Source organism: Lepus europaeus, chromosome 5 (genome assembly GCF_033115175.1).
Source record: "Lepus europaeus isolate LE1 chromosome 5, mLepTim1.pri, whole genome shotgun sequence".
Lineage (NCBI taxonomy): Eukaryota > Metazoa > Chordata > Mammalia > Lagomorpha > Leporidae > Lepus > Lepus europaeus.
In genome coordinates this window covers 121,933,723-121,953,549 of record NC_084831.1, presented here as the reverse complement: position 1 = coordinate 121,953,549, position 19,827 = coordinate 121,933,723, and the positions used below count along the sequence as shown (strand labels likewise).

The 19,827-nt window shown below is 56.4% G+C and overlaps 2 protein-coding genes across 8 annotated transcripts in view; one reads left to right on the top strand and one right to left on the bottom strand.

The window, feature by feature from the left end:
• Window positions 1–325: 325 nt before the first annotated feature.
• On the bottom strand, window positions 326–8,450 carry TTC24 (tetratricopeptide repeat domain 24). Its single transcript, XM_062192504.1, has 11 exons — window positions 8,395–8,450; window positions 5,848–6,551; window positions 5,532–5,735; window positions 5,032–5,160; window positions 4,809–4,921; window positions 4,560–4,631; window positions 2,876–2,958; window positions 2,645–2,736; window positions 2,238–2,316; window positions 1,934–2,077; window positions 326–1,826 (listed from the first exon to the last, which is right to left on the bottom strand). Exons 2-11 carry the CDS (start codon window positions 6,545–6,547, stop codon window positions 1,760–1,762), a joined length of 1,683 nt encoding a protein of 560 aa, XP_062048488.1. The 5' UTR covers window positions 6,548–6,551; window positions 8,395–8,450; the 3' UTR covers window positions 326–1,759.
• A 1,989-nt stretch (window positions 8,451–10,439) lies between these two features.
• The window catches only part of IQGAP3 (IQ motif containing GTPase activating protein 3), a 36,914-nt gene continuing 27,526 nt past the window's right edge, over window positions 10,440–19,827 (top strand). For 4 of the 7 annotated variants that reach the window (XR_009865966.1, XM_062192501.1, XM_062192498.1 and 1 more), the window contains exons 1-7: window positions 10,443–10,539; window positions 13,416–13,503; window positions 16,029–16,185; window positions 16,698–16,775; window positions 18,634–18,710; window positions 19,399–19,466; window positions 19,562–19,675. Coding sequence is in view for 6 of the 7 variants with exons in the window: in XM_062192501.1 (XP_062048485.1) it covers window positions 10,503–10,539; window positions 13,416–13,503; window positions 16,029–16,185; window positions 16,698–16,775; window positions 18,634–18,710; window positions 19,399–19,466; window positions 19,562–19,675 (619 nt within the window). In the remaining variant the exon portion in view is untranslated. Of the gene's footprint in view, window positions 10,540–13,415; window positions 13,504–16,028; window positions 16,186–16,697; window positions 16,776–18,633; window positions 18,711–19,398; window positions 19,467–19,561; window positions 19,676–19,827 lie in introns of all 7 variants that reach the window. The other 3 variants (XM_062192500.1, XM_062192499.1, XM_062192502.1) reach the window with 2 other exon arrangements.

Genomic DNA, 19,827 nt, shown 5'->3' with positions numbered 1-19,827 from the left:
CGGAGCCAGGAGCTTCTTCCAGGTCTCCCATGAGGTATAGGGCCCCAAGGACTTGGGCCATCTTCTGCTGCTCTCCCAGGCACATTAGCAGGGAGCCACATCAGAATTGGAGCAGCCGGGGCTTGAACTGGTACCCATATGAGATGCCAGCACTGCAGGCGGTGACTTTAGCTGCTATACCACAGCGCTGGCCCCAAGGATTTATTTTTTTAAATATGTTGCGCCTTTGATGTTGTGTCTGTGAAATACTTACCTAAGTGAGGCCATTAAGAGTCTCCAATGCTTTCTTTTTTTAAAGTTTTTTTTTTTTTTTTTAGATTCTCTTATTTAGGAGGAATGTATATTGTTAGTCACTGTTATCAAGGATCACATAAAAGCGGAACCATAAAACCGGGCTGCAGCCATCATGGCACCCAAGCCTGTGCTGGGCTCTTCCCCGCTCTGTTCTGGGAGTCACTGCCAAGACCCCAAAACCAACAAAGTCCCCTCAGCTCGAGTAAAGGAAATAGCTTCAAGCATGGACACTTTTTACAAGTGATTATTCAAAGAATGCACAACAGCCACAGTTCAGACGAGTCAGCTACAGAAATCATTAAAAAGAAAGTGGGGGCGGGATCCTGCTGATTAAAAACAAAGATGAGAACACGGGGTGGAGCCTCCTCCGTCCTGTGTGATGGGGGGGTGCGGTGGGGGCTGCAGCTCCTCCCGCTCTGGAAACCAGATGCCCCCCGGGGTCCCTGGAGCCGGAGGGGAGGGCATGGGCTCTGGTTTCCCGAGGGCACCCAGCTCACGGCGAACAGGAGGCGGCCGAGACAGCTCTGCCAGAGATTCTAATGCCCAAGATGCACAGAGCAGCTACTGCACCAAGGTGTCTGCATGGGGACCCTGCAGGCTGTCCCAGCTGCCTCCCCACTCTGCCGTGTGGACACGCCTTCAGGCCCCGTTTTCCTGCCGGCTCCTCGGGAAGTTTTGGTGCTCTACAAAGACATCTTAAGTGTATTTCCCAAACTTAGGTTTTCTTAGTAGGGTCCACTTTTGGTCAATAGGTGTGGACAGAAAATCCCTCAAGATTTATTTATTTGGAAGGCAGAGTGACCAAGAGAGAGGGAGAGACAGAGAGAGAGAGAGAGATCTTCCACCTGCTGGTTCACTTCCCAAATGGCTACAACAGCCAGCACTGGCCAGGCCAAAGCCAGGAGCCAGGAGCTCCATCCAGGTCTCCCACATGGATGGCAGGGGCCCAAGGACTTGAGACATCTGCTGGGAATGAGATCAGAAGTGGAGGAGCTGGGACTTGAACCTGTGCTCCTCTGGGATGCCAGCATTGCAGGGGATGGCTTTACCCACTGTACCACAGCACCGGCCTCATGAAGATTCATTAGTTATACATAATGTAAGGCATGTTTTTATGACACAGATAACATTTTTGAACACATGTGCCAGATATTAACATGAAACATTCCATTCTCACAGCAACCCTAGTATTCCCATTTCACAGGTGAGAAGCTCAGAGATGTCGAACAACATGCCCACGGTGCAGCGAAGCGACAGGTGTCGGAGGAGCTGGGCTCCAGGCTGCCTGACCTGGGAGTCTGCACTCGGGTCGCTCTGTACTGGACTGCCCCAGCAAACGCAAGGAGCTTGCGCAGCCAGGACTCCAGCCGATGCTCAATGCCGGATGCCGGTGTCGCAGGCGGCAGCTTAACCTGCGGCATTGGGGGAGCTGTGGGGGTGAAGACTGTGGCCAGCAGGGTGCAGGTCACGTGATCGTGCAGAAGCCAGACTGGGGGGGTCTCCTCTGGGGTCCCCTGGACCACTGGGACGACCTGCAGGAGCCAGAAGGGACTTGTCATGTGGGAGGGGCGGGGGAAACTGGGGGAAGAGCCGGAAGCAGCCTGCCCCACTTCTGGCTCGCCTGGGCCCCAGCACTCACCTCTGCCGGTGGGCTCCGGGGCAGGAGGGAGTGGACTTAAACTTCATGTCCCCCCATTCTGCAGGCTTTGCCCTCTCTCCGAGGCCACGCAGGAGGCAAGGAACAGCTCGGGCCTGCAGAGCTGGGCGAGGGTTGTTCAGGTTGCTGAAGGGCAAAGACCAAAGGCTCAGGGTTCTGTATCCCAACCACCGGTCACCTCTTCCTTCAACTTGAACAGAGGTCACGTTGCACGGAAATCATCGGAAGCTTCATTGTCCACTCCCCGTGCCGTTCTCCGCGCCGCCTCCCCTCCCCCAGGACGCACCTATTGGCTTGGGGGCCACTGGGTACCAGGATGCCAGGGTGGTCCACTCGGGTGGGAAGACGGGCCCCGGGTCCTGAGCCTAAAGGGGGGGTGACAGACGTGGTCACCGCAGGCAGCTCTGCACCAAGAACCACCATGGGGGAAAGAGACGGGGGTAAGAGGGGGCGCACTGGTCACCAAGGGCTCCGGCCAAACATGGGTGCTAGAAGCTGCCATGGCAGTGATGCACCACGCCTGGGAGGAATCGCAGAGACAGCGCCAGCAAGGCCAGGGCAGCACCCCAGTGCTCAGCAATGCTGCTCCCGCCAGGGGCTGGGGAGAAGCCGCTCGGGAGAGACACGGGAATGGGGAGCTTGGGGCAAGGAAACCGAGGCGGGCTACAGCTGGGACAGCCTGCTTGGACTCACGCTCCAGTCTCCCAGGCCTGGACGCTGTGGGCTGATTCACCAGTCCCTCCCGATCTTTCTCCTGGCCTTCCTCACACTCTTCCTCTTCCCACCTGCAGGGGCAGACAGACACCCCAGCCCACCGGCCTCCTCCCCAGGGGGTACCAATCAGGCTCCCCCAAAGCTGGGACACCTCCAACACTGCCCCTGGAGCCAGGCCCATCCCCTAAGCTCTGCCCTGGCCTCACTCACCTGGGCTGCGCACCTGCTGTGCTGCTCCCCACCCCGGATGGGGTCCCTGCCTGGCAGGCCCCTCCTGGAGCCTGGGGCCTTCTCTGGAATGAAGGGGAATAAAGGGAATGATTTTTTTTTTTTTTTTTTTTTTTTGGCAGCTGTGCACAAGTGCGGGAGTGGCCACCCTCGGTAGATAGAGGCTTTATAGAGACAACTCAGGGTGTGCGGCGGCTTGTCTCAGAACCAAGTTTCAGGCTGAGGTCACTAAGAGGCCTCAAGTTAGAGGGTCAGGCTCAGCACCCCCCACCCCCACCCACCCCAGAGCCTGGCACCAACCCCACCTGCAGCCTCACCAGGCAAGCTCACTGGAAGTTGTGGCAGACCCCAGGTGGCACCCAGCCTTCTGGACCCAAAACCATCCCCTGCCTATAGCAGGCTAATTTAATGCTGTTTGCAAATTATGAGTATAGTGTTCTAGTCTTTACATGAAAACCTAAGACCTAGTAAGTTCCTGTAATAAATATTAAAGTGTAGGGGCCGGCATTGTGGCACAGTGGGTGAAGCTCCCTCTTGGCACACCAGCGTCTCATATGAGTACCAGTTCGAGTTTTGGCTTCTCCTGCTCCACTTCTGATCCAGCTCCCTGCTAACGTGCCTGGGAAGGCAGCAGAAGATGGGCCAAGAATTTGGGCCCCTGCCACCTATTTGGGAGACCCAGATGGAGCTCCTGGCTCCTGGCTTTGTCCTGGCCCAGCCCTGGCCATTGCAGCCATTTGGCAAGTGAACCACTGAACAGATCTTTTTCTGTCTCTGTGTATGTGTCTCTTCTTTTCTCTCTGTCACTCAGTATTTCAAATAAACAATTTATTTGAGAGGCAGATTGACAGAGGGGAGAGAGAGGTCTTCCATCCGCTGGTTCACTCCCCAAATGGTCACCATGGCCAGAGCTGGGCTGATCCGAAGCCAGGAGCCAGGAGCTTCTTCCAGGTCTCCCAGACAGGTGCAGGGGCCCAAGAATCCAGACCATCTTCCACTGCTTTCCCAGGCCATAAGTAGCTGGAGCAGCCAGGGCTAGAACTGGCCGCCCATATGGGACGCTGGCACTGAAGGCAGGGGCTTAGCCTGTGCCACAGCGTTGGCCTCAGTAAGTCTTTTTTAAAATATTAAAGTGTAATTTCAAGTTCTGGGGTGGAAGTTTCCAGAAGGTTCTCACAGTGGGAGGAGGAGGCAGTTGGAGGGAGGAAGAGGAGGAAGAGCCAGGACCGGAGCCCCTGGGTGATGCTCCCTGGCGACTTGGAGCTGGAAGAAAGGGACTTTCATGGGACACTACCCCCATCCTGTGGTCATTTCGGGAACTGCAGCCAAGGACTTAAAACCGTTTCCACCTCCAGGCAGAGCCGTCCTAGGAGCCTTGATTGCGCCGGGAGCCTCACCCAATGGGCTTCTTACCAGTCAGCCAAAGCGCCGGGCAGCCCTGGCGTTGGCGGCCTGCCTCGTCCGCCCACCTCCCCACCCCGCGGGGAAAGTGGCGCGCGTCCCACACGCGAGCCTGGGGCAGCCGAACACAGATGAGCAGCCAAGCGCAGCGCCCCTGGGAACGCTGGCTCTGCTCGCCGCCACCCCCTCCTCCAGGAACCCCCACTCTGGCCGGTCCTTGTCTCAGGCGTCCTTTCCCCAGGGTGTGAGCCGGGACCAGTCCCACCTGGGCCGAGTGGGTCCTCATGGTGTCTGCCAGCTTGGCCACCAGCCGTTGTCGCACAGAATCCGACTCCTCCTGGAGAGGGGGGCGGGCCTGGGCTTGGTGGGGACCTCGTGGGGTCGGGGGTGGGGAACAAAACGGGATGGGGACGAGGGGAGGGGGCTCCGTGTCCCCCTCTTCTGCTCCATCCCCATGCCTTTTCCCGGGGGTCCCGACACTACAGTCCAGAGGCAGGGGCGTGGAGGGGCTCACCTGACACCAGGCCAGCGCCTCCTTGTAGTACGTCAAGGCCTGGTCGTACTGCCCCAGTCTGGCTGCCGCAGCCCCCAGACCCTCGCAGGCCTGCCACTGCCCCTTCGTGTCCCCTGGGGGAAGGCAGGCGTGAAGGGTCCTCTCCCTGCCCCACTAACCCGCCCCTCCATGGCTACCCTCCCGCCCAGCGCCCGGGACCGCTGGGCTCCGGCCCTACCCTTACCGGAGTCGCAGGCGGCCTGCAGGGCGTGCAGGTAGCTGTCTCTGGCGGCCTCGTGGTCCCCCAGCTGGCTCAGCGCAAACGCCAGGCTGCCAAAGCTCCGGCCCTGCTCCCACCGTTGCCCAGCAGCGCCTGGCAACACAGCCCACTCGGGCCTAAGCGGGCACTTGGGGCTGCTGGCTCACCGGAACCCTCACCCAGCAACCTGGGGGTGGGGGGCTGACCACCTCCCCCCACTGGCTAGTCCAGGGGGGCAAGGCGGGTGTGCCCGCTGAAGCTGGGTGGATTTGGTGTCCCTAAGAGGGGTGCTGCGCCCTCTTGGGGCCCCCCCCACACATTCTTCCCTCCCCTTCCTTACGCCACGGTTCCTTTCCATCCTGCCAGGCTCTTCCTGAGCCCCCTGGCCCCAGGCCGCCAGGCCTCACCATTGGCCCCAAAGCCCCCCCTCTCTCCTTAAGCCTCAGGGCCTCCTCTTAGTCCTTGGTCCCGCCCCCAGCACCTACCATGTAGGCTGGCGGCGGCACGGTGAAATGCCTGGGCTTCCGGATAGTTGCCAAGGGCATTGTGGGCTACCCCGAGGTTTCCCAGTACCGTGGCCTGCTCCCGGGGGTCCCGGCACAGAGGCAGCGCCTGCCCAAAAGCCTCCACGGCCATAGGGAACAGCTGCAGCCGGGAGTAGCCCAGGCCTAGGTCGTTATACAGCCACCCTAGAGAACACAGCCGGGGTCACTGGTGGCCACATCCGATGTCCCCCAGACCCTTCCCTGCAGGCTCTGTGTCTCCCCAGACCCCCGCCTCCCTCCTCTCCCAAGGCCTCACCCAGCTGTGCCCGCTCGGCGCTCCTGTTGGCAAGCTTTCGGCTCTCCTCCAGCACCTGTAGCACCTCACCCACCCGGTGCCGCCCACTCTCCAGCATACACTCTGCTGCGGCCCCCAGTGCTAGGGCTGCGGCCCGGGGCCGCTTAGCTTGGGAGTAGGCCCGGCTTGCTTCCTGCAGGCAGTGGGCTGCCAGCTCAGGCTGTCCCAGAGCCTGGTAGCAGGCTCCCATTTTTGCCTGGGCGTCCCCCTGGTCTCCCTGGGGCTGGTAGTGGCCCAGAGCCCTGCGGTACCAGGCCAGAGCTTGAGTCAGGTTGCCCAGGGCATGGTAGGCCAAAGCCACATTGAAACAGTGGTCTCCATGAGGCCTGCCCTGCGCCTTCTCCTCGGGCTGGACCCGCAGGAGCAGTTCAAGGCCTCTGGCTGGGTCCCCAGTCTCCACGTAGGCGGCTCCCAGGTTGCACGCGCAAGCCCGGAGCACGGAGGTGTCCCTGGTCCGTGGGGCCTCGGAGGCCAGGAGGAAGGCCTTCTGGAAGCTAGCCAAGGCCTCATAGCTCTGGCCAGCTCGTAGAGCCCCGTGGCCAGCTCTGGTGAGGGCTTGGATGCTGGCCTCCTGCTGTGACCGTATCTTCTTTTTCTTCTTGCGGCTTGCGGAACCAAGCTCAGGCTCTGGTGGGGCATCCTCAGGGCTGGGAGAAGACATGGGACTGACAATGGGGAAGAGAGGCCTGGGTCTGTTGGCCTTGGCTGACCCAGAGCAGCCTCCCTGGAGAGCAGTTCAGCCCCCGCCCTGCTCCCGACAGGACTGCACGCCTAAGAATGGCTGACGTGGGCAGCGCTTGGCACAGCGGTTGGGACGCCCACATCCCATATCAGAGTGGTTGGATTTGAGTTAGCTCTGGTCTCAATTCTAACTTCCTGCTCATGCACACCCTAGGAGGTGCAGATGATAGTTCAAGTAGTTGGGGCTTTGCTACCTACATGGGAGACTGGGATTGAGTTCCTGGCTGCCACCATTGAACTCGCTCACCCCAGTTATAGGCGTTTGGGAAATGAACCAGCAGATGGGAAATAACTCTCTCTCTCTCTCCCTCCCTCCCTCCCCCTCTCCCTCTCCCTCTCTCTCTCCTCTCTCTTCTCTCCTCTGTGTGTGTGTGTTTCTTTACCTTTCCAATAAAATAAAACATTGTTAACCCAGGCACTCTGATGTGGGATGCACACATCCTAAGTGGCAACACTGTGTCAAACAAACACCAAGCCCCATTTTAACCCTTCTTAGGGGTTCAGGTCTGTAGCTTTAAGTACACTTCTGCTGCTGTGCACCCATCACCACCATCCACCCTCCCCGCCCAGAACTTTTCATTATATTCAAGGTAAGTGTAACTGATTAATTTTGGGAGGGTTAGAGCGCACCTGCTGTTAGACACAGTTCACAACAGTCAAAATGACAGTGGAGGAACAGCCTCTCCCTCCGCTGCTTCCCTGTGCCTCTGCCTGCCCCGCCCCCACTCCGGCAGGCTCCTCTGCACACTGGAGTCCAGGGCAGGCCAGTGCTCAGAGGACTCCTGCCTGAGCCGGCCTGGGGACTGGACTGGCAGGGAGCCAGCCTCCAGGGGGTGCTGCCTTTCCATGGCCAGCCCCTCCCTTTGTCTCCCCGAGGGTCCTCAGCTTTCTGTCTCCTGGCCCGTTCCGGTCCCCCCGACATCCTGCCCTGGTCTCCAGGGTCCTCTTAAACTGAATCCATTCAGCACGTGTATCCGGTTAGAATCCTTCCCCTTGGAAGGCAAAGCCTTTTCACCAGCTCTCCTCCCAGGAGGCAGGAAAAGGGGGGGAAAGCCCAGAGCGCTGGGTTCTTGGCTCCTCCCCTTTTCTCCTTCCCCTCTTTTTTGGGGAGAGACAGGCAGAGGTGATGCATTCTTTTTAAAAAGACATTCCCTCTGCTTCAGAGAACACCCAGAAACCCTGCTCTTCCAGGCCCTCAACCCTGGGCGTTCAGGCTACCTCCATCCGGTCTTGGGGCCCCGGCTGCAGGACACCTCACCTGCTTCCTTGTCTGTGGCTGGCTTTCTGGAATGGATCCTCTGGCTTGGGTTACCTCCCCTCTTAGCTCAGAGCCCCTGGGGTTACCAGACAACCAGGTGCTGCCCTCCGTTCCTAGGGAATTCTTTGAGTGACAGCTCGGGTATCCTATCTTAGTGCTTGGACACAGACACTGAGTTCCACTGCCCTACCTGGGCTGCCGCTCCCCACCCGGCACACACAGCCCTCCCATCTTTCCCGTCAAGGAATGAAGCAGCACACTGTGGGGCTGGTTACTGGCTGCACGCTCAGAGATGGCGCGCGCACACACACACACACACACACACCCCGTGCTTCTCTGCGGTACTTTCACATTCGGGAGCAGGGCGGAAGGCTGATGATCAGGAAAGGCCTGACCTAGAAGCTCCAGGCCCTGCTTAATGAGAGGACAGTCAGCCCCGGGACAGCGGGCACAGAATGCCCCAACTCACTGAAGGTGGCTGGCATCAGAAAGCAAATGTCCCCACTCACCTGGGGAGGCCTGTTGTGGGCAGAGAGGACTTGGCCAGAAACAACACCCTAAGGAAGTGCTGGGCTCACCCGCACTGGCCCTGCAGCACTGGCACGGGGCCAAGGAGAGGCGTGCTCACCCAGCCGCCTCTCACGCAGACTTCTGTAAGGAGCCAGGATGAGTGGGGGAGGGGGGGGACTGGACCTGCCAAAGACTCAGCGGTCACTGCTGAAGGCCTTCCTGGCTTGATTCCCTGCTGTGGCCGCCATTTCTGGCAACTCCCTCCGCACTGGGCTTCCACGACCCCCATGGATCCTTTCTTTCCCCATCTCCTCTGCTGGGCTCTCTGAGCACCTCCCAATTGCTAGGGTTCCCCAATCCTCTGCCCCTTGCTATTTTCTCTTCTGCATTTACCTACTCTTCCCAGAACACTTCACCCACTCCTGTGGGTTCAGCACCACCAAATACGCCAATCACTTCTAAATGTGCACCTGTACCCTTCTTCAAACAAAACTTGCATTTCCCCAGCTCGACCCTCCCCCCTCCCCCAAGCTGGAAACCAGAAGTCGCCCTTGACTCCTCTTTCCCTGACTCAGCCTCGGCCTATTGAAACCCCTCTCCACGGTCGCCTCTTCTGCAGCCTCATGTCCGTGGCCTTGGACGTGGTGTACTTTATAGTGGTTAAGAACTCAAGCTTGGAGGGGGACTGTCTGGGTTTAAATATTGCTCTACACATTCGTGAGCTCTTTGACTTATTTAAAAGGCAGAGCTACAGAGAGAGAGAGAGAGAGACAGAGACAGAGACAGAGAAAGAGATATTCCATCTACCAATGGTCTCTTTTCTTTTTTAAGATTTATTTATTTATTTGAAGGTCAGAGTTACACAGAGAGAGGAGAGGCAGAGAGAGAGAGAGAGAGAGAGAGAGAGAGAGGTCTTCCATCTGCTGGCTCACTCTCCAATTGGCCACAATGGCTGGAGCTGGGCCGATCTGAAGCCAGGAGCCAGGAGTTTCTTCTGGGTCTCCCATGCAGGTGCAGGGGCCCAAGGACTTGGGCCATCTTCTACTGCTTTCTCAGGCCACAGCAGAGCTTGAGCGGACATGGGGCAGTTGGGACTCAAACCGGTGTCCATGTGGGATGCCAGCACTGCAGGTGGTGGCTTTACCCACTGCACCACAGCGCCAGCCATGGGGTCTTTTCCCTTTTTCTGCCCTGAGGCTCAGCCTAGGCTGCCCGCTGTTTGCATGGAGTTGGGAGGAAAGGTAAAGGGAGCAATAGCACATGGGAGAAGCCCATCAGGGAATCCGCACAGTTGTTCAGGCCCTTCTCTTTCACCTCTGCCGCCACTAGTCTCTGCTCCTAGTCCCACCCCTCCAAGCCCCTGCGGGAGGAGGGATGCTCCCAAAACATCAGTCTGACTCACTAGCGCCTGAAGTGTTGCTTGCTTATCACACCAATCCCAGCGCCTTCGAGTGGCACCCAAGGCGCCGCAGGTCCTGGGCTGCACCTCGGGGCCTCTTTCCTGCCCTGCCTGACTTCCACTCACCCCTAAAACTGAGTGGAGATTAATCCTCCAAACTCACCTCCTTGCTCTGGTGCTTGCTGTTTCCAGTGATAAGAACGCCTCTGACCTCCAAGCTGACGAAGCCTCCTTCACTTTGCAACCCTGAACGGCTGTCAGCTCCACTAGGAAGTCATCCCTGCGCTTCACGGCTCTCCATGACGTCATGGCCACCACTCCCCTCCCCCTGCGCCTCTCTGCCCTCTACTTTATTCCACTGTGCGTGGGAACAGCAAACTTCTTTAGAACATTCAGTGTACCTCTGCATGTGCACCACGTAGTTTAATGCATTGCACCACGTAGGCCCCGGGAGTTAGCGGGACCCAGCATACCGAGCAGCACACCGAGTACGGGAGTACTGGGGGGAAATGACGGAGGTAAGGGCAAGGGCTAGTTGAGGTAAAGGGGTTTAGCTTTTCTGTGCACCTGGGCGGCGGTCTCTGCGGCCCAGGACTACAAATCCCAGGATTCTCTGCGCAGCGGACCGGAAGTGTCCTGTCCGACCGCGGCGACGGAGAGGGGCGGTGGCCCAGCGGCGGGAGATTCAAACCTGGAAGAAGGAGGAACATGGAAGGGAGAGGAGCGGGCCCGGGCCCCGCGGCCTGTGAGTGCCGGAAGGGTCGGAGGAGGGTCCGCGGTGGTGCCGCTGCTGGTGGGGGAGGGTAGCTTGGCTGCCTCGGGGGAGGCTGGGGCGGCGGCTGGTGCAGATCCTGCCGGGCAAGGGGCTGTGGGACCGTGCTGGGTGGGGAGGGAGCGCTGGGTCCCGGCCCCCGCGGGCCCTGGCGGAGCTGCCAGCGGTGAAACGCCTGCTGACCCCCAGGCCGCGCGTCGGAGCTTACCAAGAGCGTTCTCCCTGATTCCCAAATTCCGGAGCTGCGGGGTGAGGAGGACGTAGGTTGTCTGGCCGGTTCCTTACAATGCTGCAGTTACTGATGGCTTCCATGCGTGCCCAGCGCAGCCACGGGACCTGCAGCGACCCGGGCGCACCCTGGCGCTTTGCACTGCGCTTTGAGACAAAGCCTGTCAGACTTCAGGCGCCGAAATTCCCTGCGGCTCTCAAACTACAGGTTCCTTGAGTCCTAGCCGGGTTCCACCGTGAACTGCATTTATAGCAAGCACTGCTGTGAGGCTTCCCCAAGAGGTTGTGAGTTCTAATGCAAGCAGTCCTTTCCAATAACCCTACCTGAGAGACTGGAGCTGGAAGGGTGGAAGGCAGGAAGGTTTCCGTTTGCTAGTCTGACCGGAGCGAAGTCCATGTCCAACCCTTGGTGGAAAGAAAGCTACTCTCAGGCATGACGACGGTTGGAAGATCGTTTTTTTGTTGTTGTTCCCCTTTGAGACTGTGTGTGTGTGTGTGTACAAAGCCCCGCCCATCTCTCACAGCCCTCGATTCATAACTCTGAAGTGATGTCACTCACTTACCGGTTTATTTTCCATGCCTAACAACCAACACTTGTTGCTTAGCCTCCCCCTCGGAGGAACTGATGGATTTCCTGTGGCTGGAAAGCCAGTGCTTTCCCATCTGTAGCTGGAGATGTGTGTTTTAACTTGCTTAACCGCCAGTTCAGATAAGCCTTGTCTCCCTCAAATTACCCTGCAGGACCTGCAATAGAGGGAACTAGGATAAAGAGCCAGAATGGCACTAAGTGCTGAGTCAAACACAGATTGAGCAGCCTGGCCCTTTGCAAGCCGTCCGGCTTTCTTTTCTTGGGGGGGGGGGGGGGAGCAGTGTCTGCATAGCTTTCTCTTGCCCTGTTTCATTGCAGCATTGCCTCTAATTTATTTAGTTTCAAGATAATTTTCCTCCTTGGGTGAGCTATGCCTAGAGTGAGAGTGAAGGTGCCTGTGATCCCCGGTGGGCGCAGTGCCTTCTGTCGCACTGGCTTCTCCTCCTTTCTGCCTGTTCGTTCTTGGAGACGTGGCTCACAGGTGGAAGCCTCTGCCTCCTCTGTAGACTTGAGGCTAGGACTGCAGTCACGCTTACCCTCTTAGGGTTGGAGTTGTTTCCAGACATTTGTATCTCTTATTTAGTTCTTTACTTGAGATGCAGAGAGCAAGCGAGCAAACTCCTACCTGCTGGCTCACTCCTCAAATCCCTGCAATAGCTGTGGCCAGGCCAGTCTGAAGCCGGGAGCTGGGAGCTCAGTCTGGACTTCCCTCATGGGTGGCAGGGACCCGGTGAATTGAGCCATCACCTGCTGCCTCCCTGGGAGCACGCTAGCGGGAAGCTGGAATAAAAGTAGAGCCAGGATTTGAACCCGGGCACTCTGATATGCGCTGTAGGTGTCCCAAGCAATCCCTTAGCTGTTGCGCCGAACACCCATCCCCACGTTCTTCTCTAATAATAATCTGTGTTTTGTGAGAATAGGAGTCCACTTGATGTAGGCAGGCATAGAGGATAAAATTGATCAGGTTTTCGAGCTGTAAGACCACACCTTCCCCACACCCCTGTGTGACCTCATGCCCCTACCTGGCCACACCTGTGTTCCCACCTGTCAATCAGGTTAATTAACCACTCCTCCTTGGAAGTGGATTAAAAGCCTAGGACACGGTGTGCCAGGTCTCTTCCTTCTTTTTGGCCTTTTGCCATTGCAGGCCGGTGCTGGCCAGTGCCTCCAGGGTGCATGGCCTTCGGGCCACCTGCCCCATGCTTCCTGGCCTGCATACTCCTCCACGTGGCTGGCTCCTGGTGCTCAGTATGAATCCAGATTTATATCTCCTTTTAGATAGAGCCCTTACTCTCCTATGCATTTCTCTCACTGAATAAAAGCTTAAAATGTATCATGCTGCCTCATTCACTTATGCTGGTATTCAGAATTCTTCTCTGAATATTAGGCAAGAACCCACACATGCTTATTAATATTGGGGATTTATTAATAAGCACATGGTGATGTCATATGCCCCCCATAATCTGATATCAGACCGACCCAGTGCCTGACATAAAGGAGGTATTGCATTGATGAATGGCTGTTGAAAGCCAGGTCATTGTGGGTTCTGTTAGCAGCCTCTGAGAGAGAACCTAATGAGGATGACACAGGTCCAGTTCTTGGAGAACTCAGAGTCTAACGGGGGGAGATAAGGTGCTAAGTTCTCAGCCACACAAGGCTCAGGAGGCACCTGCTCCGAGATACTGAGGGAAGGGCCATGGAGTAGATTTGGGGAGGAGGAGGAGGAAGGCCGGAAGATAACTGGGGGGGCCAGGCAGGGCTGCTTCCAATCTACAGGGTGGCCCCTGGTAAAGGGGTCCAGGGAAGCGGAGGAAGGGCGGGTGGGAGGTGCTGCAGGGCTCTGAGCAGAGCTGCCTAAGAAGAGACTTCACATTCCACAATGTATCCACGGACCAAAACATTGCATGGTGACCCATACCTCAAACTTCTTTGTGTCTGTTACAAAATTATTTTTTTAATACAAGAAGGTGCTTCCCTGCTGAGGCCTCTTGTCAGACTCGCCCTTGGTGGACCCCTCCCCTTCACCCCGCAGATGAACGCCTCACGGCCGAGCAGATGGATGAGCAGAGGCGGCAGAACGTGGCCTATCAGTACCTGTGCCGGCTGGAGGAAGCCAAGCGGTGAGTAGAGTCCCTAGAGAGGGCCTCCTGGTCTCCCCACCCTAGGTGCCTGCCCCCAATGCAAGTGCCAGGGGACAGGGCTCCATTCTATGGGAAAGGGAGAGTTGCAATAACTTTTTTTTTAAGCAGATACCAAACATTACCTCTTTTATCCCTCTGCGTCCTTCAGTATGTATCTGTACAATATACAGACTTCTGCCGTCATCCCCACAATGCTATTATAATACCCAGCTGAGTTATCCCCAAGACCTTGGAAGACCGATTCCCAAGCCATTTTCAAATTTTCCTGTTTGTCTAAAAAGAACGTCTGTTTTTTCGTTTGGCTTGTTCAAAGAAGTATCTTTAAAAGTACATATATTATCCTTGCCTCATAAGTCTTTAATCTGGAGCAGCTAACCTCCCCTTTTCCATTTTGCATGTCATTGCCTTGTTGAAGACACTGGATCATTTTTCCCCCTTCCTTCCCCCCCCCCCCCCCCCCTCCCCCCGTACGAACATCCTACATTCTGACTTTATTTGCTTCCTGGTGTCATTCAACTGATTCCTCTATACCCCATATTTCCTATAAATGGATCTAAAGGCTCGATGAAATTCAGGTTCAACATTTTTGACAAGACTTCACTGGTGGTGGTGTGTGTTTCACATCACATCTCCCAGGGGAGCCTCATGTCTGCCTGTCCCACTTTCAGTAATGCTCGGTCTGATCCAGGAGTTCAGGTGAGAGCAAGCTGATCTCCTCACTGAACATTCCCTGCTAACCTGACATCTCAGCCTGCCTCTGTCTGGGGTCCTCACCGGAACCAATAGCAGCGGTGTTTCCTTTAAAAGATTTATTTATTTGAAAGAATTAGAGGGCGAGCCATAGAGAAAGAGAGAGAGAGAGATCTTCCACCTGCTGGCTCACACCCCAGATGGCTGCAACAGTCAGGGCTGGGCCAGACTGAAGCCTGAAGCCAGGAGCCAGGAGCTTCTGGGTCAGTCTGCCATGTGGGTACAGGGGCCCAAGGACTCGAACCATCTTCTGCTGCTTTCCCAGGTGCATTAGCAGGGAGCTGGATCAGAAGTGGAGTAGCCAGGACTCGAACCAACACCCACATGGGATGTCAGTGTCATAGGCGGTGGTTTAGCCCACTATGCTGCAGCATTGGCCCCAGTAGTATACTTTAATGTTCTCCATAAAAGTAGATGGGATGGTTGCGGAGAGGAAATCAGGTGTCTATGGCAAAGAAAGTCTGAAGCAGCAGCAAAGTGTGACCGGCTCTCTGGACATGGATGTTTTCCCGCAGACCCAGTGTTAGGGAAGTTTGAGATTTCTTCATGCAACCACCAGCATTGGTAATACCTTACACTGGTACTCAAGGTGCTATCAGGTGTGTGCGCTCTTTAGATCCTGGCGGCCTGCTGTGGCAGGAAGCACAGTTGGTCTTTTTTTTTTTTTTTTTAATTATGCCATTTTATTCATTCCATCAGCTGAGAATTGCTCTATCATACAAATACAGTATTGTACAAAAAAAATCACAAAATGTTACAAAATAAAAAAGTACAAACTGCATTACTTAATAAATAGGACTAAAAATAGTTAAAGTGGCAATGAGATAGAGTGTAGGTTGGAAACATCGTTTGACCCAGCAAACCACACAAGCTCAGCACAGTTGGTCTTATCTTGAGTTTGCAGACTACAGCTGAGGCTCAGGGAGGTGTACTGCAAGTGATGGTGTGCAAAGTGGGTCTTATTCCAACAGCTGTGACTTTTCGGTCCCTCCTTTGTTGTGATTGTTTTGTTTTTAAAATTACTTATTCATTTATTTGAAAGAAAGAGTGAGCAGAAAACTCCCATCCACTGGTGCACTCCCTAAATGCCCACCATAGCTGGAGCTGGGCCAGAGCAGAGCCAGGAGCTGGGAAAACAACCCACATTTCTCTCCGGGGAGTGGGGACCCTGTCACTGAAGCCATCACCTGCTGCCTCCCAGGGTGGACATTAGCAGGCGGCTGGAGTCAGGAGCCAGAGCCAGGACTCTCACTCCTCTGTGAGATGCAGATGTCAACTGTGAGGCCAGTGGCCGCCCCTTTTCTCTCCGTTTGTGCTGCGTCCCTTCCATCAGCCCAGGAGTCTCCACTACCCTCATTATCAAAGCTAGGTTATGACCATGTAAGTCCATAGGCAGACCTGACCTTGATGGAACTGGCTTCTCAGAGAGCAGTGAGCAGTTTTATTTGGTCCAGCAGTCAGATATGTAACCAGACTGTGTCATGTAACAGTGCACGTGGTTAAGCCTCACTGATGGCGCGCAGGTTCAAGGTCTGTCCGGGAGTTTAGCTTGGGGCAGGTGGGGCTGAGAGTTGGCCAGTCCAAGTGTGGGGCAACTTGGGAGAAGGTAGAAACAGCCAGGCAATGGGCAGAGTGGGGCTTGGGATTGGGCAGGGAGAGAGGCAGGGGAGGGTCAGGGGGCAGGAGGGAGGGGAGGTTGGAATAAGCCACTGTGGCCTGCCGGAGTGGGTGAAAAGGGACTCTCGTGCTCCTAGCTGGATGGAGGCCTGCCTGAAGGAGGAGCTTCCGTCCCCGGTGGAGCTGGAGGAGAGCCTCCGGAACGGGGTGCTGCTGGCCAAGCTGGGCCACTGTTTCGCACCCTCCGTGGTTCCCCTGAAGAAGATCTACGACGTGGAGCAGCTGCGGTACCAGGTGGGGAGCAGTGAGCGCCACCGTCTGCCTGCTTCCTCTCCACTCCCCCCACCTTGCAGTTGGGAGGGGAGGTGGCCCTGTATTTATTACCCCAAACTGGACACTTCCGAGGAGGAAAGGGGTGGGTGCATTTGCTCACTGTGCTGGATCGCCAGGTGGGTGTGTACTCTTGCAGCAGCAAGCATGCTTGCTCGGTGGGCCCTCAGGTGCCACAACGTGAGCACTGCCACGCTTACGCCCAGAGGCCTGTGGGCTCAGCCACCTGCGGGTGCTGCCCCTTCCTTGCTCCCTGCTGTCCAGTCCTCTCTTCCCCACCCCTGCCCTCCTTCCCAAATGTCTAGCTGGTGCTTTCCCGCTCCGTTTTTCTGTTCTGGGGGATGGGAAGTCCATGGAGTGGTTTCCTCTGGCTCCCTGGCCGCCCTTCCCTCCAGAATCTAAGCTGTGGTCCCGGCACTACCCACAGGGAGCGCTGAGACTGGAAACAGAGTCTCTTCTCTTTCCTTCCCTTTCAGGCAACTGGCTTGCATTTCCGTCACACGGAGAACATCAACTTTTGGCTGTCTGCAATTGCCCACATCGGTCTGCCTTCGGTAACCCTGGGGCCTTTGTTCTTCACTCACCTCCGGCGCCCCCGCCCTGATACACACATTAGCTCCCTGGGCCGCTCAGCCCCATTGCAGGTGTCCTCTGAGCTAACAATCTAAGGAACCGTTTGGGGGGCTACATGCCTTTGAACCAAGTAACCTGGTCTCTGACTCCACTGTCCCCGTAGATAAAAGGTGAGGTCTCCCTGACTGAGTTGCATTGTCCCCGTTTAGCGGTGAGGTTCCCAGGTCACACCGGAGGTGGGCACACGGTGGCCAGCCGCCTCCCACCCATTTCACAGTGTGAAGCGCGGACACTCCACGTTGTGGGAGACTGAGCTGAAGCCTAGGCCCAAGACCCCAGCTGGACACACAAAGCCTGTCCTTTCTCCCTGTGAATCTCAGTTTGTTTCTCACGTGGAAAATGGGGAGAGTTGTGCCCAGTGAAATGTCAGGGTGTCACGTGGCCGATGTGAATTCTCTTTGGGAATTGTAGAGAACCATAGAACTTAGCACTGTTTTCTGGTTTGCTTTTCTTCACTATAGATGGGAACTACACGGTGAGGAGGCGAAAGGAAAGGAAGATACTCTGGTGGGAGCAATAGTGGACCCGGGACGCCTTTTTTTTTTTTTTAAGATTTATTTATTTAAAAACAGAGTTAGAGAAAGAGAGAGAAAATCTTCCATCTTCTGGTTCATTCCCCAAATGGCTGCCTCAGCCAGGGCTAAGCTTGGCTGAGGCCAGGAGCCAGGAACTCCATCCAGGCCTCCCTCATGGGTGACAGGGGTCCAAGCACTTGAGCTACCTTCTGTCGCCTCCCAGGTATTAGCAGGGAGCTGGAGTGGAAGCAGAGCGACCAGGACTTGAACTGGCGCTCCTGTGGGAGATTCCATGTCCCAAGTGGTGACTTAACCCGCTGCACCACAGTGCCTACCCTGGGACCAGGGCACTCAGCCTCTAGATTCGATCCTTTATTATGAACCTAAATGTAATCAAAATGTGCTGAGGTCAGGCCCTGTCACCGTCTGCAGCTGGCATAGGAATCCAGGCCTAGGGCGACTTAGTTCTGGCTCTCCCCCCACTGATTATGGGCCTCCAGCTTGGGGACAGGAGTAACTGGGCCTTTGTGGTTCCTTCTGTTTTGTTTTGTTTGAAGATTTATTTATTTATTTGAAAGGTAGAGTTATAGAGAGGCAAAGGCAGAGTGAGAGCATGAGTGAGAGGAAGAGCAGAAGCAAGAGAGAGACAGAGAGAAAGATCTTCCATCTGCTTATTCACTCCCCAAATGTCCGCAATGGCCAGAGCCATGCTGATCCGGAGCCAGGAGCTTCTTCTGGGTCTCCCACGCAGGTGCAGCGGCCTAAGGACTTGGGCCATCTTTTACTGCTTTCCCAGGCCATAGCAGAGAGCTGGATGGGAAGTGGAGCACTAGGACTCTAACCAGCACTGCAGGCAGTGGCTTTACCCACTATGCCACAGTGCCAGGCCCAGCCTTCATGGTTCTTGACAATGCATGCCTCCTAGGGCCCTCTGCGGGAGGACAGCCAGCTCCCCAGCATATGCCCTTTCTGGTAAGGGTCTGCAGCGAGGTCAGGCTCCCTGTGTCTGTGAGATGGCTGGGGCCGGGGCTCCGGCAGTCTCATCAGGAGTTCTGTCTGTCCAGGGAGCCCTGTGGCTGAGTCTTGGCTTATGTGTCCCGGTCTTCTCATCTTGAGCTGACTCAGAACGACTGGGGAGAGTGACCCCGAGCGAAAAGGGGGCACACACCTCAGACTGGAGAGGAAGACCCATGTCTCTGCCTCCTCTTTCTATGGTGCGGCTTCCAAGCCCCCAGCGGCAATAACTAGCTGGTCTCTCCTCCAGACCTTCTTCCCCGAGACCACGGACATCTATGACAAGAAGAACATGCCCCGGGTGGTCTACTGCATCCATGCTCTCAGGTGAGAGACCCCAGACCTTTGTCAGCTGTTCCTCTGTGGATGGGGCCAGCAACTGATAGCAACCCGTGCAGCAGGCAGGATGGGGGTAGACCCCAGGGAGCGCCTCGGGAGCCTGAGGATCTAGATGTCCGTGGTCCCACTTAGGTTTACGTGCGTGTTTGTGGGCGCCTCTGGGCATGACCCATATGGGTGAATGGAATGAGCAGGCAGGGTAGGGTTTTCAGCTTCTGTGACTGGGGTGTAAAGGCACCAGGACAGCACCCAGCAAGAGTGTCCCACATAAGCCACATAGGGTGAGTAGGCAGGGCTGCTTGGTCCTACTCCCAGCCGGTTGGCTAAATTCACGGAGAGCGACACCTGTGTCTGCTCATCTCCTGTGTTCCTTTGTGCCTCTGCTCAGCGGGTGTCTGCTCGTTGGGCCTCTCCTCTGTCCATCCGGTGACCTGCTCCTGCCATGTGTCCTCTGTGACACCTTCCCCGTTGCCCCAGTCCTGCCACAGCATCGTGCTTGCCTGCTGTGGCCCTTGTCCTGGCTGACTGCTGGTAACATTTCTCCCTGTGGATTGGGGGTGACTGGAGGGCAGGTGCCGCACGGACTTCACTCCGAGTCCCCATCTTGTCTCCTGCAAACCCAGCTGTGAGCACAGTGTCAAAGTGTGTCTTCCAATGCCTTCCCATTCCTTCCCAGTCTCTTCCTCTTTCGGCTGGGATTAGCGCCTCAGATACAGGATCTGTACGGGAAAGTGGAATTCACAGGTAAGCCCATCTCGGCTCGCCCGGCCCCGCCACCAGCCCGGGCAGGGGCTGAGGAGTTCTGAGCCTGAGGAAGTGCGCCTACACTGTCATTGCAGCCGAGGAACTCAGCAACATGGCCTCTGAACTGGCCAAGTATGGCCTCCAGCTGCCTGCCTTCAGCAAGATCGGGGGCATCCTGGCCAATGAGCTCTCGGTAGATGAGGCTGCAGGTAGGGGCAAGGCTGCCGGGCTACTCCTGCTAGCACCAGGCTCAGTGAACGTCTTCGGATGGATCCTGGCCACCTGTCACCCACAGGCGGGGCCATCAGGCGACCTGGAAAAGGAAGCGATGTCGGGGTGGCCTGCAGCTGGTTGCACTCTG